Source organism: Mus caroli, chromosome 1 (assembly GCF_900094665.2).
Source record: "Mus caroli chromosome 1, CAROLI_EIJ_v1.1, whole genome shotgun sequence".
NCBI classification, from domain to species: Eukaryota; Metazoa; Chordata; class Mammalia; order Rodentia; family Muridae; genus Mus; species Mus caroli.
In genome coordinates, this window is record NC_034570.1 from 126,369,801 (window position 1) to 126,393,410 (window position 23,610).

General features: G+C 43.3%; 1 protein-coding gene across 6 annotated transcripts in view; it reads right to left on the reverse strand.

Moving 5' to 3' along the window:
- Positions 1-23,610, reverse strand: part of Ppp1r12b (protein phosphatase 1 regulatory subunit 12B) — a 202,899-nt gene that overhangs the window by 15,247 nt on the left and 164,042 nt on the right. For 5 of the 6 annotated variants that reach the window (XM_021161368.2, XM_021161359.2, XM_029477941.1 and 2 more), the window contains 5 exons: positions 12,331-12,347; positions 7,611-7,755; positions 6,657-6,761; positions 3,625-3,678; positions 2,222-2,272 (listed from right to left, as the gene is read on the reverse strand). In XM_021161368.2, coding sequence (XP_021017027.1) covers positions 2,222-2,272; positions 3,625-3,678; positions 6,657-6,761; positions 7,611-7,755; positions 12,331-12,347 — 372 coding nt within the window. The remainder of the gene's footprint in view (positions 1-2,221; positions 2,273-3,624; positions 3,679-6,656; positions 6,762-7,610; positions 7,756-12,330; positions 12,348-23,610) is intronic. The other variant, XM_029477946.1, reaches the window with a different exon arrangement.

The window sequence follows — 23,610 nt, forward strand, 5'->3', positions numbered from 1 at the left end:
GAGAGCGAGAGAGAGAGAGAGAGAGAGAGAGAGAGAGAGAGAGAGAGAGCGTGCTAGCTTCTGCTGATTTACAACCCCAGGTCCTTTCTTTCTGTTCCCCACATCTCCTCTCCTGGGGTTTTGAGACTGGGATGTATCCTATGCTGGCCTAGAACCTTCTGGGATTTCAGCAATGCATCACCACAGCTGGTTTATGTGGTCCTGAGGATCCAACCTCGGGCTAAGTGTATGTTAATTACACACTCTACCTACTAAGCTACATGCTTAGCCCTCTTTTTCTTTCTTAATATTTTACTCATTTATTTTTTGAGGTTGCTTGTTTTCTCTTCCTCTCCCCCTCTTTCCTTCTTTCTTTCTTTGAGACAGGGTCTTTATGTAGACCAGGCTGGTATTGAACTTACAGAGACTGTCTCTGCTCCCTAAGTGCTGGGATTACAGGTATATGCCATCATACTCAGACACAGGGTTTTACATATTTTTAATATATATATTTAATATTAAATCAGATATTTAATATATATTTTAATATATATTTAAAAGATGCACTTAAGCATTAACTTGTGTGTATGAGTACTCTGCCTGCATATATGCATATGCACAAAGTATGTGTTCGGTGACCACAGAGGTTAGAAGTCTCCCTGGAACTGCAGTTGCAGATTATTATAAAACATCATGTGGGTGTTGGGAACTGAACCCAGGTCCTTTGCATAAATAAGTGCTCTTAACTATGGAGTTAGCTTTCTAGCCATCCTGACACAGGTAGTACAGACAGCAGCCTAACCGCAGTGTAGAGGGCACAGTTGAGGGTTTCAGATGGGAAGCCCTCACGCACATAGAACTGTATGTTCTGAGTCACGAAGAACTGCTTGGCAATACTAGCATACTACACTTAGAGGAAGAAAGTGCTACTGTAAGTGAGGTGGGTTTGGAAAATCCAGAAGGTGAAAAAATGCAATGTATTTGTGAGGGTAGTGTTCTGTCTGCTCAAGAGAATCAAACACTTTTCTACTTCCTGGTATTTTTGAGTCAACCTGGGAAATGGAAAGTGTCTTAAGGATAACTAGTTATTGCTTCAGATTCTATGTGACCATTACTAGTCACACTGTGGGCTGGTGACCAGGAAATGAGGGTCAGGCTTGGCATTTCCCCTTCACTACAACTATGAGGGGTAACAGGATGGGCTCTGAAAACTTTGTGTGTGGGGAGGTATCCACAAATAACATCTTTTTAGGCATTAAAACACCAGCTGTCTCCTGGAAAGCAATCCACTTGCACACCAGAGACCTTACTCACAGGAGGACATTTGGGGATTTGTCTGACACTGCTCCAGGGTTTCTGCCTCCTTGCTACAGAAATCTACGTCTGACTTGGCATTACTTATCCACTAAAGTAACATTCTTGAAGAACGGAAGAAGCTGAGCAAGCTGACAATGGCCGTGTAGCACAACGCACTTCAGGGATGAGCTGCTCCAGTATCTTAGATGGCTGGTTCCCCTTGCTTAGCAGCCCCATGGTCCTTCCTTCCTTCCTTCCTTCCTTCCTTCCTTCCTTCCTTCCTTCCTTCCTTCCTATAGCAATGGACCAGCTCTCAAAATTGGCAACAATCCTTTCAAGAAGAGGGAGGCCGGCAGCCCTCAAGTATGTCATGTGGAGGTCACTTGGAGGTATGTGTTTGCTCTAGTGGGTGAAAGCCAAGAACTCTGGGATACTGCAGAGGAAATGGCCTAGGACAGGAAATCAATATGCAAACACATTTTCATACTGCTGTAGAATGACTCAGCTGTACTTCTCCTGCAAGAGCTGTTTGGCGAGAAAAGCCTGTAGCCATGCCCAGGCTACACGGAGCTCCCTTCGTGGGGACTCTGCAGAATGGGGAGAACTTGCTCTAGCGTTCACCTAGTCTTCCCAATGGGAAGTTGCTGCTTTTAAAACCTTGGAAGCTCAGCTTGAGATTTTTGTCTCCAGCCTGCTGAAAGTCTCCCCGTATCCAAATCAGTTGCTCCTACAAGGGCTCTGAGATGGCCACAGCGGATGCAGCCTGAACTGAGATAGCCCAAGAGATGGCTGAGGAGAGGTGCTCACTTCCTCACTCCAGCATCTCTTCCTGAGGGTGCTCAGTTGGCAGTGACATTTAGAGCAGGCAAGCCTAGGCTCAAGTATCTACTTTAGGCAGGCATTCAGACAAGAGACACGCGCTAAGACAAAGATAATGTCTTCATACCTTCATCTCTTCTTCCATTTCCGACATTTTCCGTTCCAGTGCTCGCCTCTCCTATTGAGAAACAAGGAGTTTATTGAAGAGATAATGGCTAGGGAGCCATCACAAAGCTGCCTCCCACATATCACACCATCAGCAACTTCATGGTCTCTGAGTCTGTCTCCACTAGGGCTGACCTTTTTCCATGTGTGTACTCTGCCCTGTTGCCATGGGACAGAGCTACTTCACTGGTGATGGTCCTATTACCTAAGTTTCTATAAGAAAATTGGGAGATACAGAGGTGGCACCCTGCCAATGTCCTTTAAGTTAAAAATTTTAAATGCCTGCAAGTCACTAGGACCTTTGCTCTCTAGAAACAAAACTTTAGTAGCATTCCACCCAAGTCCCCAGGGAACTGCTACTTCTATGGTAGGGAATGGATGGTCAGCAGGGAAGCAGGTGCCACTGTCTACAACTTCTCCCTCCCCTTGCTTTCTCTCCAGTTAGTGATTCTTAGTCTGAATTCAAGGAGGCGCTGTTAGCCAGATAAGATGCCAAGGAGGACTGGTTATAGGCCAAGGGAATGAAACATAAAACCTAGCTTTTCCCACAGACAATAAGAAAGATACATACTCTATATCCTTAGAGTCAGATCAGAATTAGGGTTCATCACTAAATCTAGTTGAGTTTCCCTAATCCAAGGATATCAGATTCCAGATATAAACATCTGAGATCAGGTCAGAAATCTGACTAGAACGTCCTCTGCCAGAGAGCTGACGAAAGGCTGACTGTTCAGGTCTTAAATCATAAGCCCTAGATCAATAGCAAAGGGTCTTAATGAAACTTTCTTTAAAAAATATTTATATCTGAGTGTGTATTTGTGTGTGTGTGCACATGTGTATCCATACCTTGGTATATACATGGAGATCAGAGAACAACGTTTGGGGACCAGTTCTCTTGCATCTAGCAAGCACTTGTACTGTTGCGCTGCCTCACAGGCTATCCTCCTTCTTTTGAGACTAGGTTTTGCTATGTGGCTGTGGATGGCCTGGAACTTCTGTCTGAGGCCATGGAAAAGGCAGAAAGCCCTTAGACCTGAGTGCATGTTTAAATAACCAAATATCTTAAAGCTCTGTGTCTGTGTGCAGTCTAAAGGCAGAAGAATTCATGAGATGACTTCCCAAGGCTCCTTCCCACCCCAAAACTGGCATGTTCAAAGCAACCAACTATATGGGAAAGCCAAAAGGACTGGTCATCAAATTACTGTCCAGAGTCAGACAAAAAAAAAAAAAAAGATTAAGCTGGGAACGGAATGTGGCCGAGCTCCTGCCTTCTTAAGATGAGCTTTTTCCACTGGCACGGACAACAAAGTTAGAGAAGGTCAGGGAAGACGTGCAGCAGGCGGCCAAGGGAACAGACGAGCTTACCCGCTTCTCCACCTCCAGCACCGAGGACCGGTCAGAGGTCTTCTCTTGTTTCTGCTGGCAAAACAGAAGGACAACACCTCTTGTTCAGGCTGTCTCACACGTAGTAGGGAACCCAGCTTTCCCTGGTTCGCCACCAGACATCCAGAAAGAGGCGACAGGGCTCTGGAATTTCCCTTTAGCAAGGGTCTCAAGCAAACAGACTGAGTCTGCGAACCCTGACACTTGGCCTGAACAGTCTGTAGGATGGCCCCAAGGAGGGAAGGCAAGAACAGCTTTAGAAGCTCTGCATGTGTACAGACGTTACTCCTGACACACACCCGACTCTCATCTCCCCTCTCCCTTTAGACTACAAAGTCCAAATCCTAAGCCTTCTTACACCAAATCACCCGGGCTCCACCCCTAGAGACAGACACAGCTCTTCTTTCCAGGCTGGAAGCCCCCGAATTTTAACACGGTCCCTGTGGCGCTCCTGTAACCCATCATTCCCTACCACTTCTGTTCTGAGCACTGAGGCCATTTTCCTTCTAGTGTGGTGTCTTCACACGAGATCGTCTCCTTAGCTAGTTTCTGGTATCTCAACAGACATTTCCACTTTTATCTGTTTGGATTCCTTCTTAATCTGTTAACAAGGTTTTATCTGAACAAAGGACTCATGGTATATATTTAGATCATAACTGACTTTCAGTTTCAACCCTTCAGAGAAGTAAAAAGATTTGGCCACTAAACTTAAGAGGAGTAACTTCAGGGAGAGGTCCTGCTTTCAATCAAGGAATATAGGAATCTCTAAGTCTCCTATGGTTGTCATGGTAGAGGACTGGGTGGAATCCTGTACATTCAATAGACATTTAGCGAATAAAGGATGGTTCTTCTGTCTTGCCCAGCACAGTGCCCAGACTGCTGCAGTGAGTGGGGACAGGGGACACCAGGCCGCCCCTGCAGATGCTCCCCAGACTGCTGCAGTGAGTGGGGACAGGGGACACCAGGCCGCCCCTGCAGATGCTCCCCAGACTGCTGCAGTGAGTGGGGACAGGGGACACCAGGCCGCCCCTGCAGATGCTCCTCCCCTTCCTTCCTTTCTTCTCAATTACCAAAAGCTAAAACTAATAACAAAACTTAGAATTCTGGCTCTTATCCTAGACTTTGACCTTCTGCTCTCAAGGTCATGGCTGTCTGCTGTTACACTACATCTCCTGAGAAGCAGAAAGGAAAGGGGGGAAGTATTAGCAGATCTGGGAGTTTGTTTATAATTTCCTTTGTCTCTTTCCTAAGCTTGAGCTGGGAAGATTTCAAGATTTGCAAAGTCAGAATACAAAGAACTAGCTTTTTTGTTTGCTTGTATAGTTTTAAATTATAACTCCTTTGACTTTGAGTTGAAGTTTTATGTAAAATGCTGCATGTGCCCATGTGGGAACTGTCTCCAAACAAACGCATGCGGCTGACAGGCCCTCCCTCCCTCCACAATCCTAGCAAACATCTCCATTTTTGGTAAATAGAGACTTGGTTTGTAGCACTATCATTTCTTTCTGAGCTTCAAATAGCTTGCATTTGGTAAAGTGAAGTCTATCCCAGCATGCCTAGCAGAGCAGTTGGCTGGCTTACAATGTGGCCCCATGGACCAGGAAGGTCAGACTTGATTCTGGTCTGTGTGGGTCACTCTGAGCAGTTCATTAGGCTGCTGTGAACACTGCGAGGCTGGTGGGAAGAACTCCAGCAGCTCCTGGTGGTGTCAGCAGCCCTGCTGAGGAGTGGGCTGCAGTACTTCTCTCGGGGCTGCTCCTTTATGTTCCGAGAGGGGTACAGCTTCTGGGAGCAGCTTAAGGGCTGCATTTACTACTAACTGCGGCCTATCTGGAAGCTATTCAGAAGCAAATTAGTCTCTGACAAGACACACTGTCTAGTTTAGTGATGCAGAGGGAGAGAGGCCATAAACGCATTTATCCTGCCTCCCACCTGATGGCAGAGTTATAATTTTGTCATGGGCTTTTCTTTAAATCAGAGACCTTTTTTCCCACCCCACGAAATAGCTTTACATCTAGTATGTGTTAGCTGTAAGTTTCGGAAAGTACAGTTAGAGCCATGTATGGCTCCTGTCCCCTCTTTGCTCCCTTGTGCATCCCTTGTCAGAGGGCTACAGTAAGATGCTAAGATGGTACTCAACCCCTCCCGGATGACATACCTTGTGCCTGGGACTCCAGGAGTCTATAATTTTATTTTTCATTGGGGTTATACCATATTATCAGATTAAGTAGCCATCTCTGGTTTTCACTTTATATTCTTATAAAGACCCCCCCCTTTTTTTTACCCCAGTTCTGCTTTTGAAATACTTAGTCCCCGAGAATTCTGGGAGGGAATAACTGAACACCTTCTGGTTAACTCTGCACTAACCAAAGGCTGCTACTGCAGTGTCAGCTACAGGGTTTGCTTCGTGGGCAATGAGGTCATGCCCCCCAGCGGCCTCTCAGATTTTGTGTAATTAAGTCAGCTCTGGTGGTAAGAAGGAGTGGCTTACCCGACCAGACTGTCACCACTTCCATACTGCCAGATGCAAAGAGGGACACTTTTGCTCCAAGGTGGAGTCCTCCTGAAACCTAATCTGGACCACTTTATCCCCTGATGTAAACAAACCACTTAAGATTTTTGGGCTCCATTTAGGGCTCTCTGTACTCAGCTATAATGTTGTGCTTATTTCTTCCCACAAGGTGAGGCACAGAGGAACTGAACTGGAGCACCAGCAGGACGGGAGGTGGAGCACCAGCAGGACAGGGGGAACCACCCAGCACTGACCCAGCACTGGCCCAATCTGTACTTCTGCAGTAAGAAGTTATATTAATATCAATGACTAGCACTCAGAACATCAGTTAGCTGGTCACAGAACTTATCTGTCAGTTTTCAAAATTATTATGTTTAATAAGAGCTCCCACCTGGCCTGCTCGGAAGAAGTGCCACTTTGACTCTGTCTCCCAGCCTGTCCTCTATCCCGCCCCTGCCTTGCATGTGCTCCCGCCTCTCGGGCCTTGTTCATCCTTCCTTACCTGGGCCATCTTCTCAAGCTTGGCTTTTATATCGGCAAGCTCTAGCTGGGCCTCCTGAAGCTTTGTTTTCAGCTTTTGGTTTTCGGTCAGGGCACTCTCGTAGAGCTGTGAAGGGAATAGAACCAGGTCACTGGGTGGGCTCCCAGGAGAAGAACTCATGTTTCTGCTTCACACCTCCACCATCAGCTAGGTGCAGAAGAGAAGGGTGGGCTATGGAGGGCCGCCGCCGCTCTCTGGCTTCAGGCAGCGTGCACTCAGGTGCTGGACACAAGGTGAGAGTTCTTCTGTTAGTGAGGCTACACCCTGGGAGGAAAACTGCACCGCCATTTCTCCCACAGGCCTTCGCACATCGTGGATTGTAGCTCGGAGACAAAACAGAACTATTGTTTCTGGAACCAGTTTGTTGATTTTTGTCAAATTCTGCTTAACAAACAAACAAACAAAAAAAATCAACCAAAAATTTTTCCTTAACCAAAATGTTTTGGTTCCCATCACCCCTGCACTGCCAACACGAGCCTGAGACGGAATGTTTCCAAAGACCAGAGAGCAAGAGCCAGGAGAAGGGGGTCATCATTTTAAAAACTAGCACCAAAACGTAGTTGGTTGGTGTTAAAAACACCCTATTAAAAGCACGTTTCTTAAAAATAAGTCTAACCAAATAATTCTCATGGGCTCAGACACATAGCATTACCCTTTTTAGTCTTTTTAAAAATAGTACATTTCTTATTTTCCCCTATACTTGTAAATATCTGACTCTAGGCATATCTTTACTGCAATAAAAACAATATACACTCGTCTTTAGCGGGCAGAGCGGTGCAGCAAACCCAGGGAGCACAGCAGCCGTACCTTTGGATTCCTTAGTCAGAATTTTGCTTATTTTTTTCCTACTGGTGGGAAAAGCTAAGAGGTTTATGTAGCATAAACCAGGAACAGGAAACTGGAAAGAGATCCTACTTTTTTATAATCCCTGTTGCTGTCCTCTTCTACCCGGCTGGTCAGGCTGGCTAGACGAGCCTCCCTGGCCTCCCGACGGGCTCTTGCTGAGGCACGGTCACTGTAAGAATCGCTGCTGGTCGGATTGGTGCCTCCTGACTCCAACCTATAAGATAAATGTTGAAGATAAAGGTTGGTTTTGAGAACAAAGTGTGTGTGTGTGTGAGTGAGAGAGAGAGAAAGAGAGAGAGAGAGACAGAGAGACAGACAGGCACATCATAAGGCTAGTCTGTGCCTTTTCTCAGGCTGAGAACTCTGGTCAGAAACTTGCCTTCCTTGAATCTCTTAGCCAGCATGACAGGTCTCATGGCCACACTCATGGTCAGCATGCCTATGAGCAATAACGCAGCTTGCGGAGAGAGGCTATCACTTGCCAAGAATGGAGCTCACTTGAAAAACGGGTGGCTTGGACCATGTGCTGCTTTAAATCTCAGAGCTTTCCAATTAACTGGGACTGGAACAGCTTCCCTAAAGAGTGTGCCTTTAAAAGTCAGAGTTTCTTGGGTCTGAAGGGCTCTTGGAAAATGATAACAATGTCTGGTCAGTGAATCAGAAACACATGGGTCTGGAGAAGGAGCCACCGGGGAGAGAGAAGGATGGCAGCCACAGCTGGACACCTGGGCTTCTGGGTGCACGACGGGTCTGCTGGAGTCAAATGTCCCTGAATAGCCCGTTTTTCTCCCCTGTACTCCATATCAAGACTTAGGCTTGCAGTTAAGATTTCTATGCCTGGCAGGTGAGCTTCCAGAGCTGTTGGTGGCTCTATCTCCAGCACACTGAGTGTACAGGGAGGAGTCTCTCAGCTAAGCACCAGCTTAGCGTCCTGGTGTCCTTTTAATCAATCCTTCACACCAGCTTCTGTTTTCCTGGGCTCTGCTCACTCCTGGGTAGTACATACAAAGTGCTGTAACAACCCAGCCTCCAGACCACTGTCCCCTGAGCTGCTTTGGTTTCTGTGGTGGCTGCAGGCAAAGGGAGGAGCAGGCCCAGGAGGGCGGTGAGGCAAGAAAAGGTGGCAGCTGTACAGGAAGCTTCTCTCTTAGAGATGCCAGGCCCTGGGCTCCTGCCGCCCTCCCACCCCCTGTTCACGGAAACCTCTGCAGTGGTGGTTTTTCTTTCTACAAAGCAATATATGGAGTAATACTAAAGTATCTACCCCATAATCTTACCCAAGAAATAACTGCTATTAACAGTAGATGTCATATACTTCTGTAATGTCAAATACAAAAATGTTAAAATACGCATTCCTATAAAGCCATATAAGACCTACATTATTTAACTCCTCCCTACACTTATGATTCTGTGAGCATCTTCCCATAAAAATAAAATAAATATACTGCCTCTTTAAAAATGACTATACAGTTCATTACTTGGTTATCTGGTAATTTAACCAAATTTCAGGTGATAGACAGACACACTGCTTCAAAGTTGTTAGCTATAACATATCTATTAACTACACTAAACTGTGCAGTCTTTTTATTTTTATATTATTATTATTATTATTATTATTATGAGACAGGGTTTCTCTGTGTAGCCCTGGCTGTCCTGGAACTCACACTGTAGAACAGGCTGGCCTCGAACTCAGAAATCCGCCTGCCTCTGCCTCCCAAGTGCTGGAATTGAAGGCGTGTGCCACCACTGCCTGCTTAAAATGTGCAGTCTTATTTATAAGTCCTGGTTTAGTTGGTCAATTACCTTATTTATTTATTTATTTATTTGGTGGTTGTTGTCTGTTTGAGATAGGGTCTCATATAGCTCAGAAGAGCCTCAAGCTTACATGTAGCTGATACTGAACTCCTGATCCTCTGTCTCTACCTCTTGAATGCTAGAATTCCTGATGTGTGCCACTTGGCACTTTTTTAGAAAAGTGTTTAGAAATGTAAATATGTGATCAAGGCTAACTCTATTTTGAATATTCATTTATGTATAGCTATACTGCCTTCCGAAGAGATTTATCGCACTCCATCTGTCCTGGTTTGCTTTCTATAGCTGTGATAAACAACATGACCAAAAGCAGTTAGGGGGAGGCAAGGGGTTAATTTTAGCTTATAGGTTATAATCTATCATCCAAGGACGTCACAGCAAGAACTTGAGGCAGGAGCTTCAAGCAGAATCTAACTGGGACCCAGGTCCACCTGTCTAGGGATGTCAACACCCACAGTGGGCTGGGCTCTTCTACATCAATTAGCAATCAAGAAAACGGCCCACAGACATGTCCAAAGACCGATCTGATGTGAGGGAGCTCTTCTTAGGAATACCAAGTTGACAACCAAGATGTGCCATCACACTAAGTTTACAGGAAAATGGCATTCTTATGTCCTGTTTTAGTATTTTTAATTGGGAGGGAGGTTCAGTGGGTGGTGATTCGGTGCTGTTGCTTCTGGACGGCTTAGTCACACATTGTATAGCATGCAGCTTTCTCTTGTCACACCTTGGGAGGATGCTCTTACACAGTGGGGTTTTGACAACTGTCTAGCACACCTCACACTTTTATCTCACTTTACTTTTTGATGTTTATAGAAATTCTCTTCTTTTTCTCTATTTTGGTTTCTTTGAGACAGAGCCTTGTATTGCCTAAATTGGTCTAGGGCTGCCTATGGAGTCCAGCCTGACCTTGAGGTCCTGATCTTCCTGCTTCAGTCTTCCAAGAGCTGGAACTACAAGTTTGAGTCACCATGCTCAGCTAGTTACAGTTACTTTTTAATAACAACAGTGTAAATTTACATAATGAGACTAGATACTTTATAATCTGTAGGGTACAATTTGGGAAGATGCTTCCTATATGGGGATAATAAAATACTGTCTTGTGCTACTTTTGTAGAAAGGGCCTTTCTCTTTAAAAATGTAACTATTTGAAATATATTTCTGTTGGTTTCTTTAGTATGGATTGAAGGAAAAATGTATTTTCTCAAAACAAGCAAACAAACCAAAAAAGTGTATTTTCTCAGTTAGGTACTGTACTGGTTAGTTTTGTGTCAACTTGACACAGGCTGGAGTTATCACAGAGAATGGAGCTTCAGTTGGGGAAATGCCTCCATGAGATCCAGCTGTAAGGCATTTTCTCAATTAGTGATCAAGGGGGGAGGTCCTCTTGTGGGTGGGACCATCTCTGGGCTGGTAGTCTTGGTTCTATAAGAGAGCAGGCTGAGCAAGCCAGGGGAAGCAAGCCAGTAAGTAACATCCCTCCATGGCCTCTGCATCAGCTCCCGCTTCCTGACCTGCTTGAGTTCTAGTCCTGACTTCCTTTGGTGATGAACAGCAGTGTGGAAGTGTAAGCTGAATAAACCCTTTCCTCCCCAACTGCTTCTTGGTCATGATGTTTGCGCAGGAATAGAAACCCTGACTAAGACAGGTACTTTATATCCATCCATGAGATGCAAATTCACACCATACATGTGACTTTTGAAGATATTACGGTATGGATGTTGTTCTGTCAATGTCTTTGCTTATTTTTAATTTTGATTCATGTATGTATATATGTACACAAATGTGTGGGAGTGTGGAGGTCAGAAGACAGCATTAGGAATGGTTCTTCCCGTCTGTCATGTGGTCCTGGGATACCACTCAGTTGTCAGGTGTGGTCAAAACCCCTTTCCCAGTCAAGCTGTCTCACTGGCCCTCTGGCCTTACTTTTGAACTGGTACACCAGTATTTTAATCACAACAATTTTATGATATATTTTAAAGTCTACAGAGAAGTGTCCTTCAGTGTAGCCATTGTAACATAACTGAGTTTTCTAAAGATGAGATATGGCAAAATACTTCTCTTTGCATGTTGCAAAGCAAAGCCATTTTATACTACTTGGCAAGTAAATTATTCATTCTTGGCTGGCACTTGGTGAGAGGACAGATAGAGGAAGATTACATACAAATCTTAGCATATATTAACAAGTTCAAACTAGCTCAACTACCAAACAGATTTAGAGACCAATTTCCCTGTGATGTCCTAGAACTACAACTTTTCCTTATCCCATTTCCTTGAAATTTCTCTGTCACAGGAATAGTGGAGAAGAAGAGATTCAAACATTTAGTTCCAAAGATGCAATTATTTTTATTTTCTTCTTTAAGAAGATCAGTTTTGTACCTTAGATACTGTGTGAAAAAATTATATTAATTTATTTTAGTAATTGCAAATCAGCCTTTTAGTTCATGTGATAAACTATCCATAAGCACCATTTAGATATAAGATACAGGGCTGGATTCATTATAGAGTGGCAGTCTCATCTCACGGTCTCCTTGGTAACAATCCTGTCTTCGGAACTATCAGATTAGGTTAGCTCCTTCTTCCTGCACCCACGATACCTGCCTGCCTGTTCAAATGGCACTTTCTGCATTCTTCTGAAAGGATTTGTTATTCCAGTAGATTGTACACTGGCTGCAGGCAAGGGCAGTGCCTCATGCACGCGATTTCCCGAGTGCTCACGGGGCCTGGTACTGATGCTCAGGACAACCCATCCGTTGGAAGTATGCACAGTGAACACAGGGAAGAGTGAGTTGTGGCAGGAAGGAGAGTTGAAGCTGTTTTATAACACTGGGTAGGAGATAAGTCTGACTATTATGGTGACTGGAGAAATGAACACAAAGGATACGAAGCATGCTACTAAACTTTACATAGACCTAAGTTTAACTGGGCATTCATTCTCTCACAAGGATTAAGCATGCATATAAAACAGAGTTCTTACCTAGAAAGTCTTTCATGCTAGAGAAAGGAGACAAAAACAAAAAGAAAAAGAAAATAGCATTAGCAAGAGACTAATTTATATATCCATTCATAAATTGTACTTTTCAAATCAGATGTCTCAACTTTCTAGTGGAGACAGGAGTTGCTAATTGAACTGATGACACACAGGGCAACTTGGCTCTAACTCACAGCTTACTGGGGCTGAGGCTTTGGAGATAGCATCCTTTCAAACGGGCCGACCCCAAAATACAAAGTGATCGAACTCTCTTCTCCACCAACTAGACAGCCAAGCTTGTACTGTAGAAGGGACTGTCACTGGCTTTCGTGTGACACAGAGCCATCTGACGTACAATATCCACCCTATAGCTCCCCTCAGTATCCCGCTACCCCACCTCCCCTGAGTAAGCAGTGCAGTTCAGGTCAGTTGCCGGCTTCCTCCCAGGTCACAGGAAAGGTGAAGGGATGAGGGAGCTGTGGGCATAGTCCAACCCTAGTCCCTTAGATGCTGGTCAAAACTTTAAAAGAATAGAAGAAAAGCATTTCACAGATGCAAACTATAAGCTTAGTGCTTGCTTAAAAAAAAAAAAGCAACAACAGTGACTATGTCTTCATCTTCCATTAAAAAAAAAACATTATAAATGACCTTTGCCCTTTTAACCTTTCATAAAAAAAGAACTCAAGCAAACAAGCATTTAACTGATTTATGTGAATGTATTTACTTCCTCTTCTGAGATGTTAAGAGAGCAACAAAACTTCCAAGGACAGACAAGGAAGGACTGACTGCAGTGTCCAGCCACCTGTGGAAGGAAGACCTTGACCTGGGGCACCACTCCATGGCACTGCCCTTCCTTCCCTGGAAGCCTTTAGTCGGTCAGTCCAGGCACAGAGCAGCCTAATACAGCATTCCCTGGAGATGCTCTGGGACGTGTAGTGTCACAGCACATCTCTGAGGTGGCTTTCACACCAAGGGCTGTGCTTAGAATGGTCAAAAGAGCACATCCGAATTCTGTGGGGTTTTCCCTGTAGCTATGGAGTAGAGACTTTTTAATATGTTCTCAATAAGTTTCCACACAATTTTAGGATATATCCTGGTTACTAATACATTTAAATTCTATCTGTCCATCCGTCCGTCAACCTGTCCATCTACCCACCCACCCACCTATCCATTGTGTGTGCACAAACGTGTGCACATGTGCCACAGCACAGATGTGGAGTCAGAGGTGAGTTTTCAGTAGGGCGTTCTCTCCTTCCATTTGGGTCCCAGGGACTGAATGCAGACCATCAGGCTTGACAGCAAGTATCATCACCTACAGAATGATCTTGCCACCACAACGAGACAGCTCCCATTTGAGGTAAAAGGAACCCACTTGGAAAGATTTATGGTATAACATTCTCATACACTTGTGATGTTCTTCGAGAATCCTAAAATTTAGAAATCTGGAGTTACAACAATTTTTCTTACATTTATATATCTGTTTTTATGGTTCTGTCTTCTTTGTTTTGTTTTTGTTTTGACAAGAGTCTGGCCTCAAACCCATAGGTCTGTCAGGTGTGAGTGACAGCCAAGTATATGTCTCTATTAGGTTTTAACATGTCACTCCTACCTGTCCCTGGCCACTGACATAATCTAAAGGGTTCTCTTCAGCATTCAAAACAACAAGAGGAGGCCTGGCAGTGGTTCTTAGGAAGAGCTCGTCTCAGAATAAAAAGTAAAAAGAAGTCAGGGCATACAGCTCTGTGGAGCACTTGCTCAGCATGTGCAGGGCCCTCACTTTCATTCCCAGGATGGGGATGGGGCGGTGAGAGGAGAAGTCGACTGAGAAGTCAGGGTGCTCACTAGGCACGCTCACTAGCTTTGTGCTAAGATCTGCCTTACAGCACGTGAGTTCATATCTACTGCCCAGGGAAATGTTGATTGTGACTTGTCAGATACTTGTGAGGAACTGAGACTGAACGTCATCCTGGCCAATGTGAAGAGACTGTTCTATACTTAAAGCCTAGGGTATGCAGGAGAGGCCCAGAGAGAGAGGCCTAACTGGTTCTATGACACGCAGGGAGAGTCCTGTGAGCATACCTCAAGAGCTTGTCTGGAGCCTGAGTGGGAAAACATGTGAATGTGTGCTGTGGAGCCAAGCAGTGACTCCTCGAGTCCAGTTGAGACACTTCTAGAAAGATGAATTTTTAGAAGATGATGGTAGACTCTCTCTCTCTCTCTCTCTCTCTCTCTCTCTCTCACCCACCATTTCAACAGTGACAACTTATTGTGAATGCATTAAAGTCTTAACTTAAAAGTCCTTTCCTGAAATTCACCCACTCTCTTGTTTCCGGTTAAGATCCTTAGTGCTGACAGGCCAGAACATGGTTCCTGGTACCTAGAGCTGACTGGATTACATGGCTCTGAGTTCTAATTCTTACTCTTCTACCCATGACACTTGGGCAAGCAGCACCCACTGGTGAGAGCTACATGGGATAATTGGGAGGAAATACATTACTAAAAATGCCAGTGCTCTTCCTCGTTCCTTCTCTTTCTTCATTTATAAGGACGTGCTGCTGCCGCTGCTCATCAGTGTAGTAAAGCTAACTTAGTTCCTTTGAGCCAGGAAACTCAACTCCAAGGCACGGCACTGCTTCAATTTCTCACCCTCCTGGGCAGAACAGCCTTTCAACACCAGACCCCTCTGCCACCCCCCAGAGACAGGCTTACATTCTTGCTCAGGTATAAAAGGATGACTTGTTTATAACTGAAGAGACTGCTTGGGCTGCCTTTTGCTTTGTTCTTTGGTAACATAAGCATTCTGCAGTGTGCACAGACAATAGTCTGGTCAACTTTCTGACAATGAAGTCAGCTCTGTCTAGCTGACTTCATTTCTCCTCAGTTGGCTCCTCGGTTGGAAATGTTCCCTCAGTTCCTTCCTGTAAATAGCCTGCTGTGAAATGAGATTTTTGACATCTTCAGCTTTAATTTCTACTGTGTGAACTCTGGCGCCCATCTCTACTCTTGCCCCACTAAAACAGGGAAGTCAGAATTTTCACTATGTCTCAATCTTGGCAGCTACATATAATAAAGTGTGCTATCATTGCCATTGATTTATCATTGTGAGAATGAAATTAACTTTTTTCTTTTAGAATGTTCCAGAAACACAACACACCCAAGTAAAGTTCTCAGTTATTTGACTACACAGTATGGCTGTGTATACTGTATACACTAAGAATGTTGATGTAAAATACAAATACTTAAAAATGAAAAAACCATAGAGAATAGGTTAGTACTCTAAAGCAATAGCCAGAGAAAGGCCACAGGATACCTGGATATGAGCAGGCAGAATCCACGGGGCTTACTTCTCCACAGAAGAGAGCACGTGGAGAGAGGCAATGCCAGTGTGCTCAGACTTGTGATGGCTACAACAGTTCTTGCCCCCACAGTCTTCTTAGAGATAATTCTCACAGACAGACATCTTGGAAGCTGGTGAATGACACGCCTTCCTGCCTGGAACACTAAAAGCTAGGAATAGGCATGCTAAGATTCCCTGCTATCAATTCCTTCCTAGTACATTTTATAGAACGCATACGGGAGGACTGATCTAACAGACAAGGCAGTAGATGGTCCACTTAGACCCCAACAGGGTAGAGAACATTTCTAAGTCAGTCCTTGACTGTTCTCAGAAAATCCCCTCTAGATTTTACCTGACTTTGGAGTGATGCGGGATTCTTGGATTTCTGATTGTTGCACTCAAGGCTTGCTCTAGCAATGTTCTGAAATAGCTAACCCAACACATTAGAGGAGGATGTGTGAATTTCCTAAAGCTCAGAAGCCAGTGAGATTTGGGTACAGAAGAGGTAAAATGGTTATCTAACTATAAATCTAAAAGTAGGGAAAACAGACCTGTAAAGGAGATAGTATTTTCTTTCTTAAAGAAAAGGCTTCCTTTAAGTTTATATCCTAAGAAAAGTGTGCTTATAAACTGCAGGGTAAGACACCTGAACCATACAGGGTTTAATGTATAATTGTCTAACTCCTGATAAAATGACTTAAGCTTTTAAATAATGCTTCCTGATTTTCACGAATGAACACCTCTAGAAAATACTGGCTTGCTTTGCTTTTGATATCCTAGGTGACTGGAGGGTAAATGAAAACAAACCCACTGGTTATGCCCAGGCAGCAAAGGCTCTGGGTATCTTGGGTAAGTGGTAGAGTAGCTCACTGACACAGGCGAATTAAAGTCAAGCTTTCATTCTGTTGTCACTCAAACTGAGCATATTTCAACTGTTAGGCTGACATGGCTTCTCACTGTAGAAAGCTGCCTGCCAATCCTCACAGAGTCTACTGAGTAAATCTAGAGATAAGTGAAGCGGCAGTGTGCCTAAATGGTCTCAGGGGAGCAGTAAGCAAGGAAGTGTCATGAGGGGGAAGCACATCACAGACCAGGAAATGAATACCAAAGGGTCTCCCACAGAGAATAAGGACTTCCGGCACACAGAGTTTAGAGACCCCCAGTGGGAGCTCCGATGCTCTAGAGACTGGGATGTGGCTACCTATGTTCTAGGAATGGCCTGATTATCTTACTTCTGGCCTCTGAATAGTTTTTCTTTTTAAAGCATAATAGTTACATTTACTCTACTCTAGGGTCTAGATATCTAATTTCTGTGAAATAACACTACGTATTTCAAAAATGGTGTGAATCTTTACCCAATTTGCAAGTTAACACACAAATATATTATCTCATACATTTTAATCAGGAAGTCTTAGAAGAAACATCTTTAAGTGTTTTTGTTTAAGAGCATTTTGCTCTACCTTTCACTCAAGACAAATGAAAGATGTCCATTACGATGGATCTCTGGTGTGTTTGAACTAGATAAAAATTGTTCAGTGAAGGGATTACTTTCCCAGCTTTAATGGCTCAAGTGGAGGCAGTAGATACTGGGAATGGGACCCTGGAGCAGAAGAGACTTAAAGCTATTGAGAAACCAATAAGAACCCAGTGAGCTGAGGTGAAAAGAATGACTGGCTGGATAAAATATGGTTTGAAAAATGTCCCAAATTAAGAAGTAGGCCTTCCTTTCATGCCTCTTTAAATACTCCTTAACAGCCCCCTGCTCAGGCCTGCTTCTAATAAGAGAGCAGAGTGAAGATTGCCAATAATTCAGATGGCAAACCAGAAAGGGACAGGAACCAAGATGGTTTTGATTTCCCAAATGAGGAGGGCCTTCAAACACCAGAGGCTAGATTAGAATATCCCCGCAAAAGCTTTTAACTCGAAAGTTATCGAGATTCAGAAAGGCACATAATTAAAACCAAACGCTTTCTACCAAGTTTAAAATAAAGTCATGGCTCAGGAAAGCTAGGCCCAAGGGAAAGGAACAGAACAAGTCACATGTCCACTGCCAAGGTTGAAACTGCTTTAACGCACGTTCCTTTGGAGTCACGGTCTGACCCCACAGTGATGGGAAAAAAAATCTCCTATTTACATTTCCAAAAGAAGGACTAAGCAGAAGGAACATTTTATATCATGTTCTGTATCCTAGCTGGGCCAGGGGAAAAATTGAGCTATTCTGGGATGCCCCACACAGAACCACCCTTCCATTTTAGAGCTCTCAGACTAAAGGTTGATTAGAAACAAGCCAATACAAGTGAGGCTTCAAGAACAGAACTTAAGACCAAATTTCAAAATCCCTGAAAAACCTAATCAAACACACACACACACACACACACACACACACACGCACACTGCACACATGTGTGCATGCCACATACATGCACACTGCTAGAAACCATTATGTTTTCCTCAGTATGTCTCGGAATAGATCTTCCTAAGTCTGTATTCCTAGTAAGCTAGTTAAGATCCTATACATTTTAAAATAGACACAGAGGGGAAAAAAAAAAAACAAGATTTGTGTACAGATGTGCTCGTGAGGAAGATGAGAGAGCTGTATTAGTTCTCCCTATATGTGCATTAAAAGCCACCATTTCCTTATCATCACCAGTTTCGACTGTATTAGTTTCTATTACCACCAGAACAAATGATCATAAAACTTGGAATCTTAAAACACGCATGGCCTCAGTTTTACAGGTCGCAGGGCTGCACTGCTCTAGTGCTTTCTTTGTTCTCTGCCTTTGAGCTCATTGGTCAGGAGACTACCAAGTCTTAGGCTGCAGGCCCCTGTGGCCACTCAGGTCTTCTGGGGTTTCCACGTCCCTTCTCGCTCAGCCCCTCCCCCTTCAATCCAGCAATGACATGCGGGTCCTTCCCCCCTTCATACTCTGTGCTCTTTGTGTCATCAGGCTCACTTGGGGGGAAACCTGCCTAGCAGAAGGTCAACTGTGCATACAACAGTTACATAATCATGGCAAATCTATATTTTCATGAATACAGGGCCAGGATATAATCTGAGAGCCAATTCTAACTTTCCCCCTTCAACAACAAAACATGAACCAGTTAATAACATCCTAGAAGAAATATGGTCTCTCAGCTACAATGAGTAACCACATATATGCAGTATCCAAACAATGCTAAAAATACTGCCTTATGCCAGAAAAAGTGCTCATTCATGTGAGTATGTATGAGAGACAGTAGACTTCTAAACAGAAAACTGGCAACTATAAAATCACATCTATCTTCATCATATTAAAATCTTCATCATTTAAAATGCTTGAATTGCCTGCACGAACTACTACTTAATACATATGGAAAAAAAATAGTTAAATGAGAAAGTCACCTTCACCATGTAACACTGTTTCTGTTGTAGCTATTTCTCTCTATGTTTGCATTAATTTTGGGTATGGGTATGCATGGTGTGCACAAGTGGGGACAGAGGACAACCTCATGGCATCAGTTCTTTTTTGTCAGAAAGTAATAAATAGAGGCCAGGTGGTGGTGGCACACGCCTTTAATCCCAGCACTCGGGAGGCAGAGGCAGGCGGATTTCTGAGTTCGAGGCCAGCCTGGTCTACAAAGTGAGTTCCAGGACNGTGTGTTGGGAGAGTTCATACTGTCCAGTATAGAAACAGTATTGTTTTCTAGAAGTGGGAGGACAGAGAGCTGGGCATGGTGGCACACGCCTTTAATCCTAGCACTCGGGAGGCAGAGGCAGGCGGATTTCTGAGTTCGAGGCCAGCCTGGTCTACAAAGTGAGTTCCAGGACAGCCAGGGGTACACAGAGAAACCCTGTCTTGAAAAACCAATATATATTTTAAATGAATCCATGATTATAAGCAAAAATGTGAGCTATCATCTTTAGATTTGACCTACTTTTGGAAAACTTTCTATTGGTTCTTTGTAAATTTTACATCATACACCCCAATCCCACTCATCTCCCCATCCCTTTCGTCCACACTTTTTTGCTTGCAAATGCTCATTGCAGTGAGTTGGTGTAGTTCAAGGCCTCTGGCTTCTGCTGCTCTATCAGTCCTGGACCCTCACTGGGACTCCTCTCAGACATCCTGTTGTTGCCCTGGTCATGGAGACCCTGCAGCTTTGGATCTGCAGGACCCTCAGTTCACTGATGGGATAGACACTGGATGGGTGGCATCAGTCCTTTTCTCCGCACTGCATGGATGCCACTGATCAAACTCAGAGTGTCTGGCTTGCCAGTGTGTGTTACCCACTGAGCCATCTCTCAGACCCTATATTATAAATATTTGAGGAAAATGTCACATGCTGGATAATGCCTCCCCATGCATTTTTCATTTGTTTGTTTAGTATGGAGGAACAAATGTGAACACAGCTGTCACGTGAACTTTATGATACTGCAGGCAGAAGGAAAGCAAGCAGCAGTAGCTTGCATGTTTTACTGTAGCTTACCACTCTCTAAAATAAAATAGCATGGGTTGGCCAGATGACTAAGAGGGTAAAGGCTCTTGCTACCAAATCCTGTAAGGTGAATGCGCTTCTCCAGGACCCACACTGTGGGAGGAGAGAACTGACTCCTGCAAGCTGTTTTCTGACCACAGCATATGTGAGCACCACCCCAAATAAATAGAACAAATACAAACAAGCTTGTTATTATAGAAATACTCATCTTTGGGTGCATTTATTAAGCTCCCAAATTATTATTAGGATTTTACAGTTCATAGTTTTCACAGTCCTGAAGTTCCTGAAGGATGTCTGGATTATTTTGAATTAGAAAATGTACTTACCCTAGAAGGAATTATGTCAAGCTACCAAGTCCTCCATAAACTACCCTAGGAAAACCATTTTTAAAAAGATAATTCTAAGGTCCTTAGGATGTATATGTGCCTTTATAAGCACACACATTCTCTATCTAGCCATCCTTGTGCTGTGTCTAGAAGTGCCACAGGGTTGCACAGCTATGGCTTGGATACACCAGTGTGCACAGCTATCTGAATGCATACTGCAGTCATTCAAAAACCGGGCTCAGTAAAACCTGACTGTGCCTGCATAATCAGTTTATAATACTGCCTATCACTTGCCTACCATGTGCTGAGCACCGTCATTAACACAGGAAAAGAAGCTATGAATGCAAAAGTCCACAGCACAATCTTGAGTGCCCTAAGCCCCAGTCTTCAGGTGTCCTTGTGTTTCTCTGAGTACCTGCATCTCACAAGCTCTTCAGCAGATCACACCTTTCAAGGTGGTAAGCTTCCCATGGCCAAAGCCCAGGAAGAAATGTTTTTCTTTTTCTTTCTTTTTCTTTCTTTCTTTTTTTTTTAGAATCACTTATTTTATTTACGAGTACACTACTGCTGTCTTCAGACACACCAGAAGAGGGCCTTGAATCCCATTACAGATGATTGTGAGCCACCATGTGGTTGCTGGGAATTGAATTTAGGCCCTCTGGAAGAGCAGCCAGTGCTCTTAACCACTGAGTTCTCTCTCAAGCCCTGTTGGATTTTTTTTTTTTTTTTTTTTTTTTTGAGGCAGGGTCTCACTATGTAGCCCTGGTGGCTTCTAACTATAGCAACCCTCTTGATGCTTAGATTACTGGCACTCAGCCATGTCTTTCTGTGCATGTGTGCATGTACTGGGATGATAAATCTGACATCATGCCTGGCTGAGATGGATGGAGATCTCTCTCTCTCTCTCTCTCTCTCTCTGTCTTTCTCAACATAGTAAATGCTGTAGCTTATTAGATAGCAGTCATCTAAATTTTATTTGGACCAAACTGTTAATTAAAATTTTAAAAAGGGTTTCCTAGATTTCAAGGTGTTCAGCAGATAAGGCACTTCCCCCTTAAAAAGATTAATTTTTCTGCTGACCTAATCCATGGTAACAGTAAAAAAATCAAAAGGGAGATAATCCCAAGTGCCTAAGTACAAGTCATATGAGGTTTAATGCTATTTCGCAGTAACTTCTACATATCAGGGACTTCCTCTGTTTTTAGCTTTTTCTTTTTGCCCTACAGAAACCAAAATATCAACTCCTCTATTTTGGAGCTATAGATGTGTTAGCATGACAAACAGGAATCATTTGAATTGCCCTGGGAAAATCCATGTTCAGATTTCCGTTCAGAAATTGCAATTTCTAGCATATAGCCTCCAACTTTTCAAAAACAGTCAAATTTTATATGGACAATGGTTTTCATTAAGTACCTGTCTGTGTCTTGTCAGCATTGTCAGTGATGTAGAGTAATAAATATATGATTATAAAATCTTAGAATCAGCTTTGATCTTATAAGCAAGCCTATAAAAGAGCAAGGTTAGAAATAAAACCGATTTAATGCAATCAAGGGCCAGGTTATCTGGTTCCTCCAGTAAACAAACAGGGAGAGACTCATACTGATTAGAGATCTTAGACAAGGCTTTAAGTAGGGGTTCAGATATCCTAGGGTCTGAAGCTGGTGGTGGTTAAAAATGACACAATTGTGTGACTGATGGGAAATCTGTCATAGGCCAGGGCTTTACTAGGGCCACAGTTATCCCATAATATTACTCTGCTCTGAAAGGTGATACTCCAAGAGATTAAAACAAATAATATCTGAATTAAAAATTACTACTCTATTTTTATTGTTCCACAGAGAAACCGAGTCTTCAAATACACAGTTGTTTGGATTCGGGAGCTGAATGGTCTATTAGAATGCAGACCTCAGCAGAGGAAACACTGTAACCGGCTTGAGGCAGAGCTAGCAGGTCCTTCAGGTAAGACAACCCAGTAATTCACACTCTACCATTTGCAAATTTGTTACAACTTAATGGGTTCCAAGTTGCAATATTTGTTTAAAATTTATTTATAAAGCAAATTAATAACATAAACAAAATAATAAAATCACCTAATTATAAGGATCTCTTTTTGAGTGCTAAAAATGGCTTTAGAGTAACAATTTGTATATAAGTGACAGATACACTAGACATGACAGATACTATCACAGGGCATGGCATATTTTTTCTCCTTTCCAATAGCTTTATTCAGACTGCAAAACAATAAGCTTACATGGCCATAGGCCAGAAGGTTAAGTAGGAAGTAGGCTGGATCCATAAATAAGATATTTCACTTGAGTGCTAAGGGGTTTATTTGCTCTTAATTCTAATTTTAAAGTTCCAAATTTAAAGTGATATAAATTTGTCCCCTTTCCAATTATTTTGTAAGTTTTCTCTCATTAAACTAGGTTCAATTGCTCTCATCATCGTTTTCAAATTAGACCCAATAACTGGGAATATTGGCAACCATCTAGGAGCTCCTGCACAGAGGCACAGTGGCTACACATCTTACGGCTAGGATAAAGGCTCTGCATGACAACTGCTGCTGCAGTGTTTTCAGTTATGAGATCTTAGCTAACTGCCCAATCCTCCCTGCCTCAATAGTTTCATCAGTGAAATGGGGGTACTGCTACTCTGTTAAAGGTTACTGATGGCAAACAAGTGAGGAGGTAAATGTAAGGGCACAGGACATGCAGTGCACAAAGCGTGAGCCTCCCCATGTTTCCGTGCTGCCCTCTTGTCCCTCTTTGGTCCTTTGATTCTCCCAAAGCTTGATGACTACCAGAGGGATTAAGATCAAATAAAAACCTCAGCCCTCAAGTGAAACATTTTACTTGTGGATCCAGCCTACTTCCTACTTCCCCCTTCCAGTCTGCAGCCTTATTCTCCCTTAAAACAATACAGAGTTTTTTAAGATTTACTTTCATTTACTTTACAATTTAACTTCAACCTAAAAATACTTAACTTTTCACACAGACTTTAAAGACAGCTATTTATATTTTGATGGCATCATGTAACTAAAGAAGCTTGTTGGATTGAGGCTGGGAGGACACCCACTTTCCGATAACCAACACCCAGTGCATAAAAAGCCCGTCAGGTGCAGAACCAAAAGAGAGCTTAAAAAAAAAA